The 23,901-nt window shown below is 49.9% G+C and overlaps 1 protein-coding gene across 3 annotated transcripts in view; it reads left to right on the top strand.

The window, feature by feature from the left end:
• clxn (calaxin) overlaps positions 1-23,901 on the top strand; it is a 74,961-nt gene that overhangs the window by 31,186 nt on the left and 19,874 nt on the right. For 2 of the 3 annotated variants that reach the window (XM_085988502.1, XM_085988503.1), the window contains exon 2: positions 11,187-11,342. The exons of the other annotated variant lie outside the window; for it this stretch is intronic. In XM_085988502.1, the coding sequence (XP_085844628.1) occupies positions 11,187-11,342 (156 nt within the window). The remainder of the gene's footprint in view (positions 1-11,186; positions 11,343-23,901) is intronic. 3 annotated transcript variants of the gene reach the window in all.

The following is a 23,901-nucleotide window of genomic DNA, read 5'->3' as shown; positions in this document are numbered from 1 at the left end:
TATCTTTTTAAATGTCTGCCGTTGCTTTTCTACCATCTTACCTTCTAATCTATTTTCCCAGTCTACTTTAGCCAACTCTCTCCTCATACCTTTGTAATTGCCTTTATTTAAGTTTAATACTCTAGTTTCAGACCCAAGTTTCTCACCTTCAAACTGAATGTGGAATTCTATCACACTATGATCACTCTTCCCTAGAGGATCCTTTACTATGAGATCATTAATTAATCCTGTTTCATTACACATTACCAGATCTAAAATAGCCTGTTTCCTGGTCAGTTCCACACGTATCGTTCCAAGAAACTGTCCCGAATACACTCTATGAACTCGTCCTCAAGGCTGCTTTTGCCAATTTGATTTGTCTAATCTATATGAAGATTAAAATCGCCCACGATTATTGCAGTACCTTTCTTACAGGCCCCCATTATTTATTGATTCATACTCTGTCCTATAGTGTAGCTACTGTTAGGGGGCCTATAGACTACTCCCACCAGTGCCTTCTTTCCCTTACTATTTCTTACCTCCACCCAAATTGATTCTACGTCTGGAACTTCCGAGCCAAGATCACTTCTCACTGTTGTACTGATCTCACTCTTTATTAACAGAGCTACCCCACCTCCTTTTCCTTTCTGTCTATCCTTCCGAAATGTCAAATACCCCTGAATATTCAGTTTCCAGCCTTGGTCACATTGCAACCACGTCTCTGTAATGGCTATTGGATCATACCCATTTATTTCTATTTGTGCCATCAATTCATTCACTCCCTCCACCACCGGCATACCATGGCTGCAGTGTGTACCATCTACAAGATGCACTGCAGCAACACGCCAAGGCTTTTTTGGCAGCACCTCCCAAACCTGCGACCTCTTCCACCTAGAAGGACAAGGGCAGCAGGTGCATGGGAACACCACCACCTCCAAGTTCCCCTCCAAGTCACACACCATCCTGACTTAGAAGTAGATTACCGATCCTTCATCGTCGCTGGTCAAAATCCTGGAACTCCCTCCCTAACAGCACTGTGGGAGTACCTTCACCACACGGACTGCGGCTCACCACCACCTTCTCGAGGGCAATTGGGGATGGGCAATAAATGCTGGCCTTGCCAGCGATGCCCACATCCCATAAAACAAATTAAAAATAAATTCATCTATCTTGTTACGAATGCTGCGTGCATTCAGATAAAGAGCCTTTAATTTTGTCTTTTTACCATTTTTCCCTACTCTGACCTTATTTGCTGGTGCACTCTTATGTTTGTACGCTCTGTCCCCTCCTGTCACACTCTCTGGTTTTCATTGCCCATATCGCTACCCTGCACTATTGCCCTGTCCTTTCTCTTTAACTTTCTAAATTTCCCCTCTCTTGAACCCTCTTCCCCCCCCCCCCCACTATTTAGTTTAAAGCCCTATCTACAGCCCTAGTTATTCGATTCGCCAGGACACTGGTCCCAGCATGGTTCAAGTGAAGGCCGTCCCTACGGAACAGCTCCCTCTTTCCCCAGTACTGGTGCCAGTGCCCCATGAATCAAAACCCATTTCTCCCACACCAGTCCTTGAGCCACGCATTCAACTCTCTGATCTTATTGACCCTATACCAATTTGCTCGTGGCTCAGGTAGTAATCCAGAGATTATTACCTTTGTGGTTCTGCTTTTTAATTTAGACCCGAGCTGCTCATACTCCCTCAGCAGAACCTCTTTCTTAGTCTTACCTATGTCGTTGGTTCCTACGTGGACCACGACAACTGGATCCTTCCCCTTTGCTGTAGAGGACTCCGATGAGTACTTCGATGCGGCGGGCTACAGAAGAAAGTTGATGGATATGCACAATGAAATGCTTGGTGCATTGGCAGGTTTGCCACAAAGCCTGCGTGCAATGTTAAGGAGCATGGAGGAGTCCGGCACCAACTTTGCACAGGGCTTTGCGCAGAGCTTGGAGTCCATCCTTTCCAGCGTGGAAGTGGTGGTCAACTCCATTAGCACATTTGTGGACCCAACCATTATGCAGCGTCTGATGGCCGATGTCTCAGCTTGCATGGCAGAACAAGCAGAAGCCACCAGAAGTCTGGGTACTACATTGGAAGCTCAGACTGTTACCATCATGGCTGCGGATACCAGTGTTCAAAGGGGCTTGCAGGGTGTCACAGCAGTCTAGCAATCTATCCTCCAACAGATTACTAGGATTGCTGAGGCGCCGCCCCGGGGGAGTGGCAGTGGCTCTGTGGAGCACAAACCTGCTGTCCTCTCTCAGGATGACAGCATTTGTCCTCCTGCCACTGCCATTCCACCAGTGCCCTTGCTGTTGCCTGTCAGCCAGCCAGCCCAGACTGCTGCCACCCATGCTGAGATGGTTCTGGGGATGAGGGATCTTAGCTACAAGGACAGGTTGGAGAATCTGGGTTTGTTTTCATTAGAGCAAAGGAGGTTGAGGGGTGATTTGATAGAGGTGTACAAGATTATGATGGGTTTGGATAGGCTAGACGGGGAAAGGTTGTTCCCACTAGTTGATGCTATAAGGACTAGGGGACACAGATTTAAGGTTTTGGGCAAGAGATGGGTGTGAGGAAAAACCGTTTTTACGCAGCGAGTGGTGACTACCTGGAACTTGCTGCCGACGGAAGTGGTGGAAGCGGACGCACTCAATGTTTTCAAGGGGAGACTGGATCGGCACTTGAGGGAAAAAAACTTGCAGGGCTACGGGAATAGAGTGGGGGAATTGGACTGATTCGATTGCTCTACAGAGAGCCGGCATGGACTTGTTGGGCCGAATGGCCTCCTTCTGTGCCGTTATGACTCTATGGCACAGTGTGAAGCCGGGCGTTCTAGGTCCAGAGCTAGGGTAGCATTGCGTAGGAGCACTAGGACATGCAAAGGCAGATGGAAGACAGGCACTCGGGGAATGCACAAGGGTGATTAGTATACGTTTGTATGCAATATGGCATGCTTTGATTTATAAATTTGGTTTGGAATGTTTATTTTGTGTTGGCTTTTATTTTTGCATAGTGACCAAGTGGATGCTGTGATGGTCAGTGATGGAGAGAACGTAATGTGTGGGACTCTAGGTGAATGGGGAATTGTGGTTGCGTTTACTGTTATCGCAATCAGTTGAGTTGTTCATGGACAGCCTGGCCAGGAAGGGGCTGTCCAGGTTGTCTCCTCTCTTCCTCTTCCTCCTTCTCCTCCTCCTGGTCCTCAGCTCCTCATCATATAGCTGGTGGCAAGGGCTGTGCCCTAATGATGGCGAGGTTGTGCAGTATACAGCAGACCACCACGAATCTTGATACCCGCTCTGCCAAGTACTGCAAAGCTCCTTCAGAGCGGTCCAGGCAGTGGAAATGTTGTTTCAGCACTCCAATGGTCTGCTCTATCACATTTCGTGTTGCAGCATGGCAGTCATTATATGCATGCTGTGCACTTATGCATATGCTGCGCACCAGAGTCATGCGCCATGTCATCAGCGGATAGCCCTTGTCGCCCAGTAGCTACCCTTTGGTTTGTTGTCATCAAATGCAGATGGCACAGCGGACTGCTGCAGAAGGAAGGCACCATGACTGCCAGGATACCGGGCATTGACCTGCATGATTTACATGGAAACATAGAAACATAGAAGATAGGATCAGGAGTAGGCCATTCGGCCCCTCAAGCCTGCTCAATGAGATCATGGCTGATCATCCAAATTCAGTACCCTGTCCCTGCTTTCTCCCCATATCCCTTGATCCCTTTAGCCTTAAGAAATATATCCAACTCCTTCTTGAATATATTTAATGAATTGGCCTCTACTGCCTTCTGTGGTAGAGAATTCCACAGGTTCACCACTCTCTGGGTGAAGAAATTCCTCCTCATTTCTGTCCTAAATGGCTCACCCCTTATCCTTAGACTGTGACCCCTGGTTCTGGACTCCCTGACCATCGGGAACATCCTTCCTGCATCTAGCCTGTCTAGTCCTGTCAGAATTTTATAAGTTTCAATGAGATCCCCTCTGATTCTTCTAAACTCCAGCGAGTATAAGCCCAATCGACCCAATCTCTCCTCATACGTCATTCCTGCCATCCCAGGTATCAGCCTGGTGAATCTTCGCTGCACTCCCTCCATGGCAAGAACATCCTTCCTCAGATAAGGTGACCAAAACTGCACACAATACTCAAGGTGTGGTCTCACCAAGGCCCTGTACAACTGCAGCAAGACATCCTTGTTCCTGTACTCAAACCCTCTCGCTACGAAGGCCAACATACCATTTGCCTTCTTAACCGCCTGCTGCACCTGCATGCTTACCTTCAGCGACTGGTGCACAAGGACACCCAGGTCTCATTGCACTTCCCCTTCTCCCAATCTATTGCCATTCAGATAATAATCGGCCTTCCTGTTTTTGACACCAAAGTGGATAACCTCGCATTTATCCACGTTATATTGCATCTGCCATGCTTCTGCCCAATCACCCAACCTGTCCAAATCATCCTGGAGTTTCTGCCTATGGTCACACACCAGCTGGACGTTGAGGGAGTGGAAGCCCTTTCAGTTGCAGTACATCTCAGAGTTGACATGTGATGCCCGCGAAGCGATGTGCTTGCAGTTAATGGCGCCCTGCATCATGGGGAAGCCTGCAATCCTTGCAAAGCCTCGTGCTCGCTCTACCTGCTCCTCTCTGGCAAGAGAGAAGGAAATGCAGTCAGCTGCCTGAATAGAAAGTCTCAGTGACCTCCTTTACACAACAGTGGATGGGAAACTGCGAGATGTTGCAAATATCTCCCGCTCCAGCCTGGAAGGAGCCCGATGCATTAAAATTCATGGCCACGGTCACCTTCACAGCCACTGGCAATGCGGTCCTCGCCCTGCTCTGAGGTTGGAGTTGTAGCTGAAGCACGTGGCAGATTTCAATGAGGACATCCTTACTGAAGCCTACTACTGCACCTATGTCTGGGAGCAACTGGTTTGTGCAGAAGCCTTGAAGTCAGGACAAAGTCCTTTAGCAGCTGCCACACCACTCCTAGGCTTTAGCAACTTTAAAGAACTCTAGAATGCACCAAACACTTGTACAATCGTAGGACTAGCCAGTAGTAATCAATCAGCGACTAAGCTGAAAGTAGTTGATGATCCCTTTAAATAGCGTTGGTGGAGGGTTCTTCCTGCTGCTGAACCCGTGGTCGAGGACGTTAGCTGAGTGTTGAGCTCCAAAATGGCAGCGCTGGTGTCATGGTCTGCCTACTCTGCATACTTCCGGCGGATGCGCACTGCACGCGCGCTAATGCCCTCTCCAATATTGCGTCTGGCGCGACCTGCACCAGAAGTGTGCACGCGTGCCATTGACGCCAATTTGGACCTCTAAGGGTAATCGTTCCCAAAAAACGGGTACTATGGATATCGGGTTTCCCCATGGTGCAGGGCGCCATCAATTGCACACGTGGCTTTGCGGGCGCCTCATATCAATCCTGAGATGTACCGCAACCGCAAAGGTTACCACTCTATTCTCTCTCTTAGGCAGTCCCTCGGAACCGAGGATGACTTGCTTCCACATTAAAAATGAGTTCTCAGGTGACTGATGAGTCCAATGCGGGACCTACAATCTCTGTCACAGGTGGGGCAGACGGTGGTTGAAGGGGCGGGTGGGTGGGGTGGTTGGGTTGACGTGCGCTCCTTGCGCTGCATTTTTTCCAAGGAGGCTTTGAGGGTGTCCTTGAAGCATTTCCTCTGCCCACCTGGGGCCCTCTTGCCGTGCCGGAGCTCCGAGTAGAGCGCTTGTTTTGGGAGTCTCGTATCGGGCATGCGGACAATGTGACCCATCCATCGGAGCTGATCGAGCGTGGTCAAAGCTTTGATGCTGGGGATGTTGGCCTGAGCAAGAACACTGACGTTGGTGCGCCTATCCTGTCAATGGATTTGCAGGATCTTGCGGAGGCAGCGTTGGTGGTACCTCTCCAGTGCTTTGAGGTGCCTGCTGCACATGGTCCATGTTTCTGAGGCATACAGTAGGGTGGGCATCACTACTGCTCTGTAGACCATGAGCTTAGTGCCAGGTTTGAGGTCCTGGTCTTCAAACACTCTCTTCCTCAGGCGACCGAAGGCTGCACTGGCACACTGAAGGCGGTGTTGGACATCGTCGTCGACATCTGCCCTTGTTGACAGTAGGCTCCCGAGGTATGGAAAGTGGTCCACGTTGTCCAAGGCCTTGTCGTGGACTCTATTAATGTGCAGTTGGTGTGCGACCTCACCCAGCACATCATGATATGCTCGGTATCCTTGCAGCAGTCATGATGCCTTCATCCTGCGCCAGTCCGGTGTACCAGCAATCTTCCAGCCACCACGTCGAACCTGAGAGTAGCTGCTCGGAGACAAGGGCTATCCACTCTACACCTGGCTGATGACTCCTCTCCGCAACCCCACCTCTCGTGGTCAGCACTCACATAATGAGACATGCTACCACGAGGAACATCATTCAGCAGACCATCAGGCTGCTAAAGCAACGGTTCCGCTGCCTTGACTGCTCAGGAGGAGCCCTCCCGTACATGCCGGAGCGAGTGTCCCATTTTATGGTGGTCTGCTGCACCCTCCACAGCTTGACCATCATGATGGCGCAGTCCTTGCCACCACGGGTTCCATGACCACCTCAGGAAGGGGAGGCTGAGAAGGAAGGGAGGAGGCAGGCAGCAAATCCCCATTTCAGATGAGCTGTCCATGAGCGCATCATCAGTCTCTGGTTCCAATGAATGACATGCCAGATCCCCATTGTTCAACAGTTCCCACGCCTTACCTTTCCTCTGTCATGGAATATCACAGCATCCTCTTGGGCACAAAGCTGAAATTAAAGCCACCACAAAACAAACATTCCAAACATAATTTATAAATGATTATTTCGAATCTTTCATAACAAAGTCACCTAATCATCCCTGTGCATTCCCTTAGTGTCTGTCTTTTGTGTTCCTTTGCCTATTCTAGTGCTCATACGCAGTGCTACCCCAGTGGCTGCAGCGTGGCTGGTGGACACTGCAGATGGCCTTGCAGGATGGCCTAGAGCAACTCGGGGCCTAGAAGGCCTGGCTGTAGACTGCTCTACCTTTCCATGGGCGGCAGCTGGCTGGCTGACGGGCAACTGCAATGGCACTGGCGGAGTGGCAGGGGTGGGAGTACGAATGCTGTCATCCTGAGAGAGGACAGCAGGTTGGAGCTCCACGGAGCCACTGCCACTCACCCAGGGTGGTGCCTCAGCATTCCCAGCCATCTGTTGGAGGACAGATTGCAGGACTGCTGTGAGACCCTGCAAGCCCCTTTCCACACTCGTAAACCCAGCCACGATGGCAGCAGTCTGATCTTGCATTGGCAGCAACCTGAGACTGCATGAGAGCAGTCTGAGCTTCCACTGCAGCCCTCAGACGTTGGGTTGCTTCCGCTTGTGCTGCAATTTTGTGCCCCGTGCAATTTTGGAGCTGGACTCCTCCATGCTCCTTGACAGTGATAAGAGGCTCTCTGGCAGGCCTGCCATTGCGTAAAGCAGTTCTATGTGCATGCCCAACACCCTTCTTCTGAAGGCCACCCCATCGAAATCCTCATTTGAGTCCTGTGCAGCAGAACTTGTGTGTGAACTTGCCCTCCGGGGAGCTGGCACCTGCGCTACCCTTTTCCCCCTGGCCTGGCTGTAGCCCAATCATGCCTGGTGATTTACCACGTGCAGATGCTGCCTCTACACTACCCTCTAAAGTTTACGCAGAGCAACTTTCTGAGCTGGTGCCTGGGAGTGTCAGATCGAGTGACGGTGCCTCTTCTCCATCACTCTCCTCCTCTAGTTCTTCATGCACTGGCTGAGCTGCATGTTCTTGGGTATCTAAAAGGAGAAAGGCACAAGGGTCAGGTTGTGATGAGGGGAAGGGGGAAATCAGCAGCAGCTTGTAAATTAGAAGAGACTGTGCGATGGAGGGGAAATGGGATATGAGAACAAGGATCAGTTATGAGCATACCGTTATCATCAATGCTTTCAACCTCGACGCTCACCATGGCCACTCCAATTATCTGCAACACAATTTTCTCCAGTATAGTAAGGTTGTGCAGATGTGCTTGCCCGCTCTCCCCCCCCCAGCCTGTTTGTTAGTGCTCATGCTGGTTGTGAGCCCCTTGGCCTGCAAGAGAAAGGGAAGTGTGTCAGTGAGTGTGTTTGGGTGATGTGCCTGTCATGATTGAATAGTGGACTGAATAGTGGGCATTTTCTGCAAGGTGTGAGATGTGGGTGTAAGGCTTGCAGCAGTGGTAAGTGTATGAGGACAAGGTGAAGCTATGATTGTGATGTATGAGTCGTGATTGCTAGAGATTGTTGGTAGATGAGTGATGTGGGTATGGTGCATTGAGCAATGTGTGAGGCTAGTGGTGCAGTTGGTGGGATATGGCATTTGAAGATGCATTCACTCCCCTTGACCACTCATGTGAGGTCACTAAACTTCTTGTGGCACTGGATCCAGGTCCTGGTGGCAACACTGGTGGTACTGACGGCTTGCGCAGTCTCCTCCCACTGTCTTCTAGCAGTGTGTCTCGAAGGCATCCTGACCCCCTGTGGGTAGAGAACCTGTCTCCTATATACCCCTGGACCAAGGCCTCTGGTGCTGCATCAGAGAAGTGAGGTGCCCTTTCTCGGCCCTGTTCCATTATTGCAGCTACAGTGACAATGAGGTACTTCTGCAACAAAGCACTTCCCCTTTAAGAAGTGCAGAGAGCCTTTCACTCTGCAGACAAAATTTAATTGGACAGCAGACTGCACCTGATATTGGTTCCCCCGTTGAGTGCTGAGCCAACCAGCAGTGCGTTTAGCGCTGGGCTCTGCACTGCAGTCATGCTAATGAGCAGGCAGCATGAATTTTGCGTGCTGCCTGTAGTGATCAATAACATGTCATTCTATAGTGGACACTAGGTGGAGCCGTAGAGCTGCGTAGAGCTGTATATAGCTGTATGTATAAGACTACACTACCCAGCTGTATATATATTAAGACTACATTATCCATAAGGCAACAGTCAAGATGGCAGCCTGCACACAGGAGCACACATGCTGCATCTCTACAGATACTGTACCTAGAGAACGTGTACTGAATAAATGACTAGCTAGAAGCTAGCTGTGTTCATAATAAGAATGTCTATTTATTACTGAACAGAACACTGCCTGCACAACTTTCATCAGGTTTGGGCAGCTGATGCATCATGATCCCTGTGCCCGTTTTCAAGCCCAATCCAATTTCACCCCCTGTGGCTTTTAGTTATAAAACTATAGGCTGTATGATGCCTGGAATTACCAGCACATGTTGGCATAAGAGTGTGATGTTGAGGTGGAAGAGCAGGGGATCACAAGTGAGGGAGATTTGGCAGCCTCAGTTGTTATCCCGCTTTAGAATTACTGGTTAGAGGCAGCCTAACAGTTGACACAAACTCTCCCTGTGTAATGTGTCGGGGGTGGTGTGTGGAGTCAGCTTTGTCTCTAACTGTTTTGAGCGGTTCGAATCGCTCCCACACCCCTTAGGTTCTAGACTCCGGACTTAGGTACAGGCTGCAATACAAAATTGGAGTAGACAACTGGTTTGGTGCAAGAAAACTGTGTTTTATTAGAGTCACAATGAAATTATAACATTGAAAAATTACACTTAGATTACTGGAATGGTTACAGGCATTCAAGAGTACACTTAATTAGGAATGGGGCACAACGAGGGAAAAATCACATTAACAATCCCCCTACCCTTGTCCCACCCCCAATATCTAACTAAATTGTGCTAAAAGGGGCCAGGGATTATGCTCAGCAATAGGGGTTTCTTGACAGTTCGAATCCTGTCAGTTAAGCCGGTTGCATTTTTGGGGTTCGCTCTTTGTGTCCTTTGGGGCCTGCCGTCACCACGTAGTCCCAGTCTTAGAATCTGCGAAGGTTCTTCAGTTGGGTGGAGTCCGCAGATGCGGTATGGGCGCGGTTGTGGATTTGTCTGGTAAGTACCCACTTTTCTTAGTCAGAAATAGGGAGAATAAAGTCTTTGTTGGGTACTTTAGCTTGTAGAATGGAAAACTTCGGGTTTTGTTCTTCCGGTGGTGGTCTGGTTGTCAGGCTTTGTGGCGGCTGGGGTTCGGTTGGTGGCCTTCAGTGTCGGCTCGGTCGCGGTGGCCTAGATCATTACCTGTGTAGTGGTAATGATCTGAAGGTACGGCTTACCCGGCCCTTTTGTTACCGCGGTGCTCGTGGTCGGTCCTCGTGTGAGGCTGCGGTTGCGGCCTAGTTGTCTTCGGTCGAGCCTACCCCACCGTGTCCCCTCGCCGTGGTGTTCCGTGAGCCTTCCTGTGGGCAGGGTGGTGTCGTCTTGTCCTGGTGGTGTGGAGCTGTAGCCTTTGTAGGTTACCGGTGGGCCGACAGTTATACTGTTTTGGAGTTTGTTATCTGCGCGCCAAATCAGGGTTAGTTCTTTGTCCGGCTGTCTCATTGCTAAATGACTTTTAATGTCTTGGGTGTTTGTTATACATAATGTTAATCGGTGTCTTCCTGGCTTGGTAGCTGGTTCGAACTGTAAACGATTATTTATGCAGACGTTTGATGGGCTTTAAGTTTGTGCAAGATCAAGTCTTTTCCTGAGTTGATTTGTTTTAAAGGGAAGAATGCGTATTCTGTCTCATCCAGTTGTCTGGTTTCAAAATAACAAATCAAAGCTGTCTCCCACAGGCCCAGGCATGTCAGGTTTTAAGGTTTTGAACTTGACATACTGTTTGCAGGGTCCTGCTTTAACCTTGCAGTTTTCCCATAAAGTCCAAAAGCCATTCCCTTTAGGGTACCCTTATTAATAACTTGTCCTTCCGGGTCCCTTATTAATAACTTGGGAAATGTGGGAATTTTGAGAATCCTACAAATGTAATATAAAGTTCTGTCTAGTGACACTGTGAATGGAGTCAGAGGGTTGTGGGTAGTTCGCCCATTCGTAATGTCACCGGAGCAGAAATTGTGATGTCATATGAGGGAGAGTTCACAACAAGATTTGTTTTAAGCCTTCCCTCACCAGTAGTTTTGAAGCAAAAAAAACCTGGTAATGAGTAACTGAAAAAGTAGCTATTCCTTTTTAATGCCTGTTTAGCCACAAATCAGATTGCATAATTATTTCAGTAATCTTCCTACTAAGGATCAATAGTACATTTTATAATAGATATGCACTTTTTAAAATTTTAGTTTAAGAAACATTTTTTCTGTGCCTATGTTGCAGTCAACAAACATGAGGTGCAGTGTTTGATGAAAGTCTTCAGTACACTTGCTGGCACTTTTCCCGAGCAGCGTGTTTCAATAGGATTGGATCGAAACAAGTTCAGAAATGTTCTGCACACCACATTTGGAATGACCGATGACATGATCATGGACAGAGGTGAGAGTTATAGTATGTTGCAGATGTGGTAAGTTTTCATGAAATGTAAAGCTGCAGATTAAACAACATTGGATCTTGCCTGGAGCCACTGTAGAACTGTGCATACATGCTGTATATGTGTTCTAGCTTTTAAATGCTGGTTACATTTTTAAATGTTCAAAATGAGGCAATAACTGTATCAGTTCTTTACTTACATTACAACATTGAAAGTTAAATTTAACAAGGTTTCCACACAGGTCTAGTGGGCTGCCTGGGAATTTTTATACACCTAGTTTAGTTCCAGACTGCAGTAATCTGGCAGTGGAGGTGGCTTCACACCTCTTGTCTTTAGTGTTGTTCACAGTTCTATTGACAGCCCAACCATCACTGTTCAAATAGCTAGAAAAAAGGTTTGCTGCGTAGCAAATCCATGTGCTGTGCCTCAGAAGTGAGATATGGATTTCTGGAGTGTTCATAGAGTTCCCAATCTGCATTATGTTATACAGAAGATGTGACAAATAGAGGCTAGGCACTGTCCTACGGGGTGTGTCATTTTGTAAATTTTTTAAAAATCGGCTCCACTTCTTCCAAGCAAAGAGACTGACTGAGCTCTGTGGTGAAATTTTTTTGGAAATTGCCCTTCAGGTCTTCCTACTGCTATGGTCCTTATTAATGGAGTAAAATTAAAATGGACGCGATTGCTGCCAACGAAGTTGAAGTAGTTGCGCATGTGTAGTTTCAGTGGTTTTTCGGTTGTTCCCTAACTGAAAAGAAAATATTGTCGCCATTACAAAGAAAACACTTCCAGAGAGAAAGGAGGGGAGGGGTTGGTGAAAAACGTTTGCTACTGCCGAACAGAGCCGCTGCAGGAAAAGAAAATTTGCGCCAGCAAAACACAGTAATAGTCTATTGTTATTAATTTTCTTCTCCTTTCCCTTCACAAGGAGCTTGTGCACTATATACAAATAAATCGATTGGACCGCCCCCCCCCCCCCCACCTTCGTGACCAGAAATCATCCCCCCCTCCCCCACCCCCCTGCTTTGAAATCCCACTCCAGTAAATATCGGGGACATGGCATCTCTCATGAAGCCTGATCTGCTAAGCATGCTTCCATGTGTCCTCCTTTTTCAAACAGGTCAGGTGGGGGATTCCTATTTAGACACCCATTACTGCCAGTAACTGCTGGGGGAAAAATAAATCATTTACAATAATTGCCAAACAGGCTTATGAAAATCTAAGTGCACATAGGAAAAAACAACAATGTGAAAAAAGGTGTTAAATGGTTGACATACACTTACTTTTATTTTATTATGTCCTTTCCATGATCTCCAGTGTACTTAATGCTACTTAATGGCCGGAATTTTCTGTACTTGGGCAGGTCGGGTGCAGGCGGTCGCCATGGCGGGTCGCGACACCGCTGCTCATTCCATTCCGCTCCTGAGATCGACTTTCCGTTAATGGCGCCCATTAAGGCAGCCCTGCATGTTACCTGGCTCTATTAAATGGTGCGGGTCTGATGATGTCATCAATGATGCGTTTTCAGCCAGGATATTTAAAGCAGCCATGACCACATTGCATTTGAAGGTTCATCTAGGAGTGTGCAGGTACTGTACTGTAGCATTGGAGTGTTCCAAACACATGATTGCACAGAGACAGAGGGCTGCACCCAGGTTCTCGGATGACTCCCTCCCTATGTTTGTGGAGGGAGTGAGAGAATGCAGGGAGGCCCTCTTCCCTTCAGATGGGCAGAAGAGACCTCTCCAGCAGACCAGAGGAGCCTGGCTCCAAATAGCAGAGGAGGTCAACAGCAGGGATGTTGTCAGGAGGAACGGGGTGCAGTGCTGCAAATGTTTCAATGATCTCATTCGATCAGGAAAGGTGAGTGCAAAGCCACACTCAACTGTATCCTGCTGTGCCTCTCATCATATCCCATCACTCTGCTTTCCCAAGCCTGCTCCTGCACATCCTTACACCAACATACCTTGCATGTCCACTCATCCCTCTCTCTCTATCTACATTATCACATCCCCATCTGACTAACCGCCCCTCACACTCACCCTCATCCTAATGCAATTATACCAACTAACAACACACAAGGAGGCCATTTGGCATTGGCACGACACTCCCTCATAGTCCCCCTCTAAAGATGTTACCCATCCATTCCTTACATTCATTCCATCACTCTCACTCAAACTTCTCTTCATTGTCTCCTTGCAGGAGAAGCGAGCCCACAATTAGAGAGAGAGGGAGAGAACCGAAGGTGGCCCTCCATTATTGGCCACCTTAGCTGCAGCAGAGGAGGTGGCCCTGGAAGTCTCCGGAATCACAGAGCAGCTGTAGGTGCGAAATGGAGAGGGGGGACATTTCAGCAACCTGGTGGCAGAATTACATCTCATACAGCCACATAGCATACAGCAGTCACTCATATGGGGACTGATGTCAGCAGCCAGTGAATGTTCAGCATGTGCATAATGGTATTGTTACCCATTCTTGATATGACATTTCTAAATCATCTATTTACTCTCCCACAGATCCATCAAGAGTCCCCCCCGCCCCCAACATGGCCCAGGAAAAGGAAGACGACTCCTCAGAGGAGCTTCTAGCCTCTGAGGGCTCACCGTCACCAGACATAAGTGCACCCTGCACCAGTGAGATACGTACACCTCGGTGGGTCCCACACGAGATAGAGTAGTGTTGTCACCTGGTGTCTCGCCACCTGGTGTCTCGCAAGTCACAAGTGAGCAAGAGGAGATGGTAGAGACAGGGACAACAGTGGAGACTCCTCGCTGGAGGGTGTAGGACGCTGCCAGCTTTGCTCCGCTGTATGCAGACGCTGAGCCAAGAGGGCGATCCTGGAGGTGCAGGAGGCTTTGACAGGTTTTGTGACCGCGATGTCTTCAAATGTGCAGAGAATGGAGGAGTCCACCTCCAACATGAGCAACACCGTGTCGCAGGCGATGGCGACTGTAGGCTTTTGCATGAAAAGGATGGCCACCTGCATGGAGCATCCAATGCGCCACTCACAAGAGCACATGGAATCTATGGATAATAGATGGCTATCTATTGAGAATAGATGGCAGACGCTCATATACCTCCTCTCTAGGAGGGATGTAAATGTATACTTGGGTCCTCATGGCCCCACTGCTGTGCAGCAAAGTGCTCTCCAGCTCCTTGCTAGCAGGGAAGTGCTGGTGACCCATGAGAGGGATGACAGTAAGAGGGGACATGGAAGTGGGGGCTCCTCTCAAAGCACTCACAGTTCTCCCCTTTTGCCTCGCCCTCAGTCAGAGCCCCACATCCCTCCTGGGATCGCGATGGCCGAGTTTGCTCCTGCACAGTCGCAGGAGGAGCAGACTTTGGCGGGGCCATCACAGGCTCCAAAACCCAGTGGACGTCGACCAAAAGTGTCTATGCAGTCGCAGCAGGGAAGTGAGCAGCCTGCCTCTACCTCTGCTGAAGCCGCAGGGGTAGCACCTCGTAGAAGCATGCGTAAGAGAAAGATGACACACAAGTAGATGCACAAGGGTAATCACTTGGGTGTTTTAATAACTTTGTGTGACGTTTCTGTTAATGTGATGTCACAGATAAAAAATTCTTATTTTCACTACTTTCCGTCATGGCCAATTGTGTCTGCAAATTTGGAAGTGGCTTAGTGAGTTGAAGTGAATGGTGAGACATAATGTTACTTCCAGCAATGGTGGTCAGTGTGAAAGGAATGGCTTGGTCATTGTAGGGATGCTTTATGGTGTTGCTGTGGGGTGTTGGGAGCCTGGCGCAGCATAAGGCAGCCATATGGGTGTAATGCCTGAAGTTAAGTAAATCGGGCTGTGATGAGGCCATCCCTGGTCTCCCGGGCAGCAATGTGCTTAGGCGCTGGTGGGATCTGGACCACAGGTTCCTCCTGCTCCTCCTCCTCCTCGTCTTCCAGCTGAACTTCTCCTCCTCCTCTGAAGAGGCTGTGCGCTCAGTGCCTTGCTCCTCATGCAGCACTAATCCTCACTGCTGCACTATGTTGTGCAGGACACAGCAGACCAGGACGATTCTGGAGACCCTGGCTGGTGCGTACTGAAGGGCTCCTCCAGACCTATCAAGGCATCTGAAGCGCATTTTCAGTGTGCCTATTGTCTGCTCTATGACGCATCTGGTGGCAATGTGGCTTTCATTGTATCTCTCCTCGACCTCAGTACTTGGCCTCCTCAAGGGTGTCATGAGCCACGTCTTCAGTAGATAGCCCTAGTCTCCAACCAGCCAGCCGGAAAGTCTGTTTGGAGGAGTGAAAAGCTGAGGAAGGGTGGACTAACGCAGGACGAAAGAATCATGGCAGGTTCCAGGGTATTTGGCGTACACATGCAAAATGATCTTCCTTTTTTGCAGACGAGCTGCACATTGAAGGAGTGGAAGCCCTTGCAGTTGACAAAGACTCCTGGGTGATGATAGGGTGCCCTGATGGCCACATGTGTGCAGTTGATGTTGCCTTGCACCCATGGGAAGCCAGCCAGAGCGGCAAAGCCGAACGCCCGCTCAGTAACACTGGCTTCATCAGTGGCAAAGTTGATATAATTGGCTGACTTGTCAAACAGGGCATCGGTGTAATGCATCTGTGGGCAGCCAACAGCGAGATGCTGCAAATGTCTGCTGGAAAGAGCCTGAGGTGAAGAAATTGAGGGGCTGGTGACTTTGACAGCCACTCCCCTGGGTTGCAGATCTTGCTCCAGCGATGTGCAAATGTCTGCAATGCCCTGGCGCGATAGCCTGGGCCTCCTTTGGCACTGCTGCTCAATCATGTTGAGGAAGCTCATTCTCTGCCTGTATACCCTGTGTTGGGGGTATCACCTCCTGTGCAGTGCAGCCCTATGCTGATGCCCTCTGCCCTGTGCAGCTTCAAGTTGCTGAGGAGAAGAGTGGTGGTGTTGGTTCTGCTGGTGTGCCTGGTGCTGCTGGTGTTGGGGCCCATCGAGGTCTGATTCTGAGGACCAAGGTGAGACAGTATAAACGGCACCCATGCTTATGGAATAGATGGCAGGTCAAGTAGAGATGACAGAAGCAATCTGTCAATGGTGTTATAGGTTGTACCAGTGAGGTGACAGTGGATCCCGACTTTGCTGAAAAGATTTGCAACCTCTAGAGAGCTAAATCTGTGCTGTCAATGCACTCAGCAACAGCATCTGCCTTAGGAAAGTAACCAGGTATTAAGTGGGAGTATTTATTGTGCTTTCCATGCTGTGCACTAATGAGCCACTGAACTTCCGCCTCAGGCTCACAGATGTGGTTCCCGAGCTGCGTGATTCTCGTGGTCATCCAGGGAAATTTGAAAGATAGGGTTAAAAAGACGTTTAAGGTTCTGACAAGTACCTAATAATCATTTGAATTAGCTCAGCTGCCTCTACTGTTCGGGTCGCTGCCGCGCTGGCAAACCCGCCCAAGGGAAAGGCGCGTGGAGGCAGGATGACGTCGGGTTCCTGACCCGCTCCAAGTTATTTCAAATTTGCCTCCCGACCCGCCTCCAATTCTGCCCACAAGGACGCCAGAAAATTTCAGCCAATGACTCTGGACACTCCGTTCAAATAGGCATAATTCACATTTGACTTCTTGCATGCCACACTAGCAGGAAATGGATTGCAAGATGGGCACGTCCCCAACTGAATATTTGAATGAAGCGCCTATCTGTTTGAGGCAAGCTTTTCTTCCTCTGTTGGCCCCATCTACTAGAAAATGTATCGGGATGAAAACTGGGGTGCAGGTGGGGTGGGACTTCCACCCATTTTCTGCTTCTGGATATTCATGGGGAAATAATAGACTAAGAATACTGATGGAGAGTTTCTGGTAAGTAAACTAGTGGGCATAGTTGGGGAAAAATCATAAAAGATACAGAAAAAACATTGGCCTAGAAATTGGGTATAGCCCCGCTTGAGGCGTTAGAACTGGCGCTGCACAAAGTTTATAGCCAGACAAAACTTATCGCCGCCTGGCGCGATATTGGGTTGCATCGCCCCCAAAGATGATTGAGGCGCGAATTCAGACATTGCGCGGGTCTCCTAAGGCGCAAAACTTCCGGCGCTACCCAATATTGGCGCGGACGGGCGCAGCGCAGGTGATCTCAATTACCGGTAACCACGAGACTTCCAGGCGCCGGCCGGCTCTTAAAGGGGTGGGTCAGTCAGCCTCAGCTTCCACACTCATCGCCCTGTAGGCGTCGGAATCGGTGCACGCCCTTCTCTGGCGCAAAAAACTTGGTCAAGATGGAGAAGGTGAGACAGAGAGCAGAGCACTTCAGCACTGAGGCTCTGGAGCACTTGGTGGCCGCAGTGGAGCGCCGTCGAGATGTTCTCTATCCTGACAATGGCAGGAGGCCGAATCAAAAGGACAACCGCCGAGCTTGGAGGGATGTTTGTCAGAGGGTCAACTCCAGCAGCATGGCGACCAGCAGCCCTGTTCAGTGCAGGAAGAAATTCAACGACCTCACTCGGGTCGTGAGGGTGAGTGGTGTTTATGCAAACTTCTGATTCCCTCCATTTGCACCTGACTTCATGGCTACAGGGTGCGTGATGCCCCAATGGCCATGTGTCAGCAAGCACCCATGGCCCTTTCTGGGCACACACATGCACATTTGACTCAAGGCGTCATGTAAGGGCTCTTGCACCATGGGGGGCATGAGATGATCACTCAGGGCATCATGTAAGGGCTCTTGCACCATGGGGGGCATGAGATGATCACTCAGGGCGTCATGTAACAGAACTTCCCCTTCTTTCCCCTGCAGTCCAAGCTGGCGACGATTCGCAAGGACCAGCTTCGAACCGGTGGAGGACCTCCACAAGTGGTCACTCTGACGGATCTCGAGGAGAGAGTGCACCAGATTCTTGGAGGACGTCTGAGTGGTCCTGTTACCACTGCAGCTGCCGACCCCATTGTCGACAGCGATGGTAAGGATCTCACCTTTTTCAGCTGTCTCCTTCCACTTGGTCCCCCCGCCAGCATGCTTTCTCACTGTGGAGCCATGTCATAGCCTTGCCGCAATCTGGCATGCCTTGCTGCCAACCTGTCCTTTTGCTAAAGCCACTCTTCCACCTCCCTGCTTTCAGATGCTGCATCACCAGCTCGGGATCCGGGCCCTGAAGCTGCCAGTGCCAGTGCCTCCGGAGGCGAGGATCAGGAGGAAGCCGCACCATCTGTTCCAGCCGCAGGGGAGCCAACACATCTGCAGACTGGGGATAGTAGCTCCCTGGAGGGGAGGGGGGGGCTCTGATGAGCAGCTAGTTGCCGGAACAAGCGGCCTGCATCAACGCGAGGGGGTAGGCAAGTTCGGGCACCAGCTCCCCAGAGGGCGAGGCAGGGAGTGATGACTGCTGCACAGAGTGCAGAGGAGGTGCGTAGCCTGGCTGAAATGAGCAACCAGGCCCGGCTCAGGCACACTGAGCTTATGGCTGCAGTGGGGAGGATGCCTCAGTCGATAGAAACACTGGCAAAGAGTGTGCTGGACTTTGGCGCTGCAATGGAGAGGACTGTCCAGGGCTTCGGGGCAGCAATGGAAAGGACTGTTCAGAGCTTCAGACAATCCCTGGAAAGGTCTGTCCAGGGCTTGTCCGAGGCAGTGGAACGGACTGCTGCGGCCTTGTCCGAAGCAATGGAGAGAACTGTCCAGGGCTTCTCCGAAGCACTGGCACCTGCCACACAGGTCCTCACTGCTGCCACGCAGTCACTTGCTGGCCTCGTCCAGACCCAGATTGAGGCAACGCGAACTCTCACTGCTGCCACCCTATCTGCATCAGCTAGGATCACCCCGGGCCCTTCCAGTACCACATGAGGCCAGGAATCAGTGGAGCAGTCGCTTGTGGCGGTAGAGCCGAGCCGGTCCCCTCCGAGAGCCAGTGTTTCGTCCGACCATGGTGCAGGTGTCCTCTCTCGGCAGGTGACCATTGCTCATGCCACCGCTGGGACGTCTGCAGTGCAGCTGCCACCACCTGCAGTGCACACTGCTTCCAGCCATGGCCAGATCAAGCAGCCAGCCTCCGCACCCTCCAAGCCCAGAGGTCGTCCAGGCTGTCCCTCAGGGGCTTCTGCACTTGCAGACAGTCACCAGGCGTCCCCCATCCTTGACGCCGCCACTGGGGTTCAACTACGGAGGAGCAGCAGGAAGGGAAGGGGCAGACCGCGAAAGAGAAGTCGGTCTCCATCAAGGGGCCAGCAGTAGAGGGAGGTGCTGAGACGTTTCTTTCCCCAAATTCAAGAACGCCCTCACCTGTTCTGATTGTTGGTGATGGTTTGTTTAGTTTTGCGGCTTTGCCAGAGAGTTAACTGTTATTTTGTTAGTTATGGTTTCTGTTGACATGACGTTGTTATGCTGGAAGGAAGCACTTTTTTGAAAATAAAGAACATTTTTTATTTACAATGGTACTCATAACTATTTACACTCATGGTGGCCTACATAGGCTTTGTATGATCAGAAGTGCGCAGGACGAATGAGACCCATCATTCCGTCAGAGGGTCCTCGAACCGAGTCCTTATGCGCCTCTGACGGACGGCCCTTCCAGTTTCAGGAGCCCTCCCATCTTCTTCCTCCTCCTCGTCCGCATGCTCCTCCTCCTCCTCGTCCGCCTGCTCTTCCTCCTCCTCCTCCTCCTCCTCCTCCTCGTCCGCCTGCTCTGCTGGACCTTGAGGGTTGGCTGGCATTGGCTGGGTTCATCGAATGGCCAAGTTGTGGAGCATGCAGCAGACGACGACAATGCGACCCACTTGCTCCGGCGAGTACTGCAGGGCTCCCCCCGAATGGTCTAGACAGTGGAAACGCTGTTTGAGCACACCAGTAGTGTGCTCCACAATGTTCCTGGTTGCCTGATGGCTGCTATTGTAAAGCTCTTCTGCCGGGGTGGCGGGCAAATGGAGTGGGGTCATGAGCCATGGGCAGAGAGGATAGCCCTTGTCGCCAAGAAGCCAGCCTCGTGGGTGAGCCGGCCCCTCAAAAAGGTCAGAAACTGAGGTCTGCCGCAGGATGAACGCATCGTGGCTGCTCCCAGGGAATTGCGCGTTGACTGCCATGATCATCTGGCGGTGGTCACAGACTAGCTGGACATTGAGGGAGTGAACCCCTTGCGGTTGCGGAACTCCTCAGAATTCAGTAATGGCACCCGCAAAGCCACGTGTGTGCAATCAATGGCCCCCTGCACCATGGAGAAGTCCGCAATAGCAGCGAAGCCCTGCGTGCGCTCCGCCTGCTTCTCCAGGGTCAGAGGGAAGGTGATTAATTGACTCCTTCTTCTATAGAGGGCAGCTGTCACTTGCCGGATGCAACAATGCACTGCAAATTGAGATATATTCGCTATGTCCCCAGTGCCTGACTGAAAGGATCCGGTGGCGTTAAAGTTGAGGGCAACAGTCACTTTGATGGCCACCGACAGAGAGGTCCTGCACCGTAGACGCGGCTGCAGATCCTCAGCAAGCAGGTGGCACAGCTCAGTCACAACCTCCTTACCAAATTGGAGCCTTCGCAGACACTGCTCCTCTGACATGGTAAGGTATGACACCTGCTGCCTGAAAACCCTCGCGGCGTATCTTCGGAGTGGCCGACCTCCATTGCCCCTCCTCCTTCTGGCCAATCCCGGCCCTCTCTCTCGCCGTCTCTGTTCCCCTTCAAAGTGTCCGGCCATGAGGACGTTCCCCTCCAAAGCAGCTCCCATTGCTATGCCAGACGGGCAACACGCTGTAATGTCTAGTGCTCCAACTGCTCTGGACAGGGCTGAAGGTCCCAAGTATTCGAAGGCTAAATCCGATAAATCCTGTGCAACAGTAGCTCACCAACTCTCTCCAGCAACGATCAGAGTGAACAGGCCAAGTGGCTGCAGCTTTTATACTAGAGCTGTCCTCTTTAAATAGCGCCCCCTGACTCCAAGAAGGGCCTGGGAATGTTCCATCGAACTGTCACTAATAGCGCCAGGCGGAAAGGTTCTGGGCGCCACCGAATATCCGGTCAGGGGCGCCAAAAGGGCGTTGCACACTGAAATGACGTCATGATCTGCCTGCGCATGCGGGCGCGCGCTAACAGTTAGCGCAGGCGCTAAATGGATACTCAATATGGGAGTTGTCGCTATCCTCATTGCGCCCACCCAAACATTGGGTAGCGCCCCAAATCTCGGGCTCATTAGGCGCTAATCGCTGGCGCAACCAACCGAATTTCTAGGCCATTAAGTTCTATAGTAGAAAGGCAAGTTATTGCAATGGAGCAAGTTGATAGTGAGGAAGATTAAAGTCAGACATCCTGCTGTCAAGACCTAAGAAGATTGAATGAGCTAATGTTGGTCAGGTACTGCAAAAGTATTCACAGATTGACAAAAGCGCTGGAAGTACACAATAGGTCCAACAACACTCAGAGAAAATGTATGTTTCCAGTATGTTTCGGTTTTGTCTCCAATTTCCTGCATTTACTGTTTTTTTTCTTTTATTTGTCGTGTTTATTTGTGCTATCTTGCTGTGCAACTTTCTCATGCCTTACTTAGTTATTTTCACACTGTTCTGTTACTTTATTGTCTTTTTGTTGCCTCACTGAGCTGATTCCCACCACCCCCCCCCAGTTGCTACTCTTTCCAGTTTTTATGAAAACCTTTTTGCTGGCATTTAACCCATTTATCTTTCTTTGTGACAGAGGTTGGCATTCCTGATTTTTTGTGTTTAGCCGTAGTTCTGCCCTCCCATCCTTTGCTTTATTTATTCCTAATTAAGGGGGTTCACTTATCTTACAGGTTCCAGTTCTGACAAAGGGTCTGCACCTGAAGTGTTAACCTGACTTTTCTATTTACAGACGCTAAGAGATTTGCTGTATATTTCCAATATTTTATGCTTTTATTTCAGATTTTGGGCATTTTCAATTATTGTTCCTTGTTATTAACTGGTCATGGTTACCTAGAGGTACTCGCCATGAGCCAAATTCATTCTAACCATCAAAAGAACTGATCAAGCCTGTGGCTAAAGCTAGTGTGAATAGTTTACAGTCCACAATCTAAACATCTAATTAAGGAACTACTGATGTGAGAAACAATTTGATGCTGAAAATCACTGGTTAATTGTATGCTTTTCCAAATGTAAATATTGGAGGCTTAGACTACACTACCCACCCAGACTCGGGCTGTGTTAAGAAATCTAAGGGGGAGAAATTCAGTATTGCCCTGTTTGGGGCGCCGTTCTCGGCCGTGCGCAAAATTTAGTGCCTGGCGCTAATTATTGCCTCTGTCGGTAAACTTGGTTTTTATCGCCCCTGGAGGTGATTGTAGCTCTAAATCAGGCGCTACACACCTCTCTTAAGGCGCTAAGGCCGAGGAGCGAGGCGCTACCTCAGAGCGTGGGCGCAGCGCAGGTGCTATCAGTTACCGATTCAACACAGACACACTGGCGCCAGTCAGTTCTTAAAGGGGAAGGTCGATCTTGCTCTCCAGCCACACCCTGCTCATTGGAGCCTTGAATCTCAGCCTGGAGATGGCTTATCAGAGGAAGGCAGCAGCAGCCAACTTCCTGGCACTGTGGGTGGTTCTGCTGCACAGGACGGGAGGAAAAAGAGTGGGAGAGCTATAGTAATAGGGGATTCTATTGCAAGGGGAATAGATAGGCATTTCTGTGGCCGCAAACGAGACTCCAGGATGGTATGTTGCCTCCCTGGTGCAAGGGTCAAGGATGTCTCAGAACGGCTGCAGAACATTTTGGAAGGGGAGGGTGAACAGCCAGTTGTCGTGGTGCATATAGGTACCAATGATATAGGTAAAAAACAGGATGAGGTCCTAAAAGCTGAATATAGGGAGTTAGGAGGTAAATTAAAAAATAGGACCTCAAAGGTAGTAATCTCAGGATTGCTACCAGTGCCACATGCTAGTCAGAGTAGAAATAGAAGGATATTTCAGATGAATACGTGGCTAGAGGAATGGTGCAAGGGGGAGGGATTCAAATTTCTGGGACATTGGAACCGGTTCTGGGGGAGGTGGGACCAGTACAAAATGGACGGTTTGCACCTGGGCAGGACCGGGACCGATGTCCTAGGGGGAGTGTTTGCTAGTGCTCTGGGGGAGGGTTTCAACTAAAATGGCAGGGGGTTGGTAACCTGAGCAGGGAGACAGAGGAAAGGGAAACAAGGATAGAAGCAAAAGAAAGAAAGGAGAAAAACAAAGGTGGCAGTCAGAGAAATCAAGGGTTTAAATCAAACATGGCCACAGTAAATAATAATTCTAAAAGGTGTAAGAGTGTTAAAAAAAACAAGCCTGAAGGCCTTGTGTCTTAATGCGAGGAGCATTCGAAATAAGGTGGATGAATTAGCTGTGCAAATAGAGGTAAACGAATATGATATGATCGGGATTACGGAAACATGGCTCCAGGGTGACCAAGGCTGGGAACTCAACATCCAGGGGTATTCAATATTCAGGAAAGAGAGGCAAAAAAGAAAAGGAGGTGGGGTAGCATTGCTGGTTAAAGAGGGGATTAACACAATTGAAAGGAAGGATATTAGCTCTGATGACGTGGAATCTGTATGGGTAGAACTGAGAAATACCAAGGGGCAGAAAACGTTAGTGGGAGTGGTATACAGACCTCCAAACAGTAATGCGGAGG

Source organism: Somniosus microcephalus, chromosome 5, assembly GCF_052327205.1.
Source record: "Somniosus microcephalus isolate GS21.2 chromosome 5, FLI_Smic_1.0, whole genome shotgun sequence".
Lineage (NCBI taxonomy): Eukaryota > Metazoa > Chordata > Chondrichthyes > Squaliformes > Somniosidae > Somniosus > Somniosus microcephalus.
Note: the sequence above shows the minus strand (reverse complement) of the source record. Positions and strands in the feature narration are given on the sequence as shown.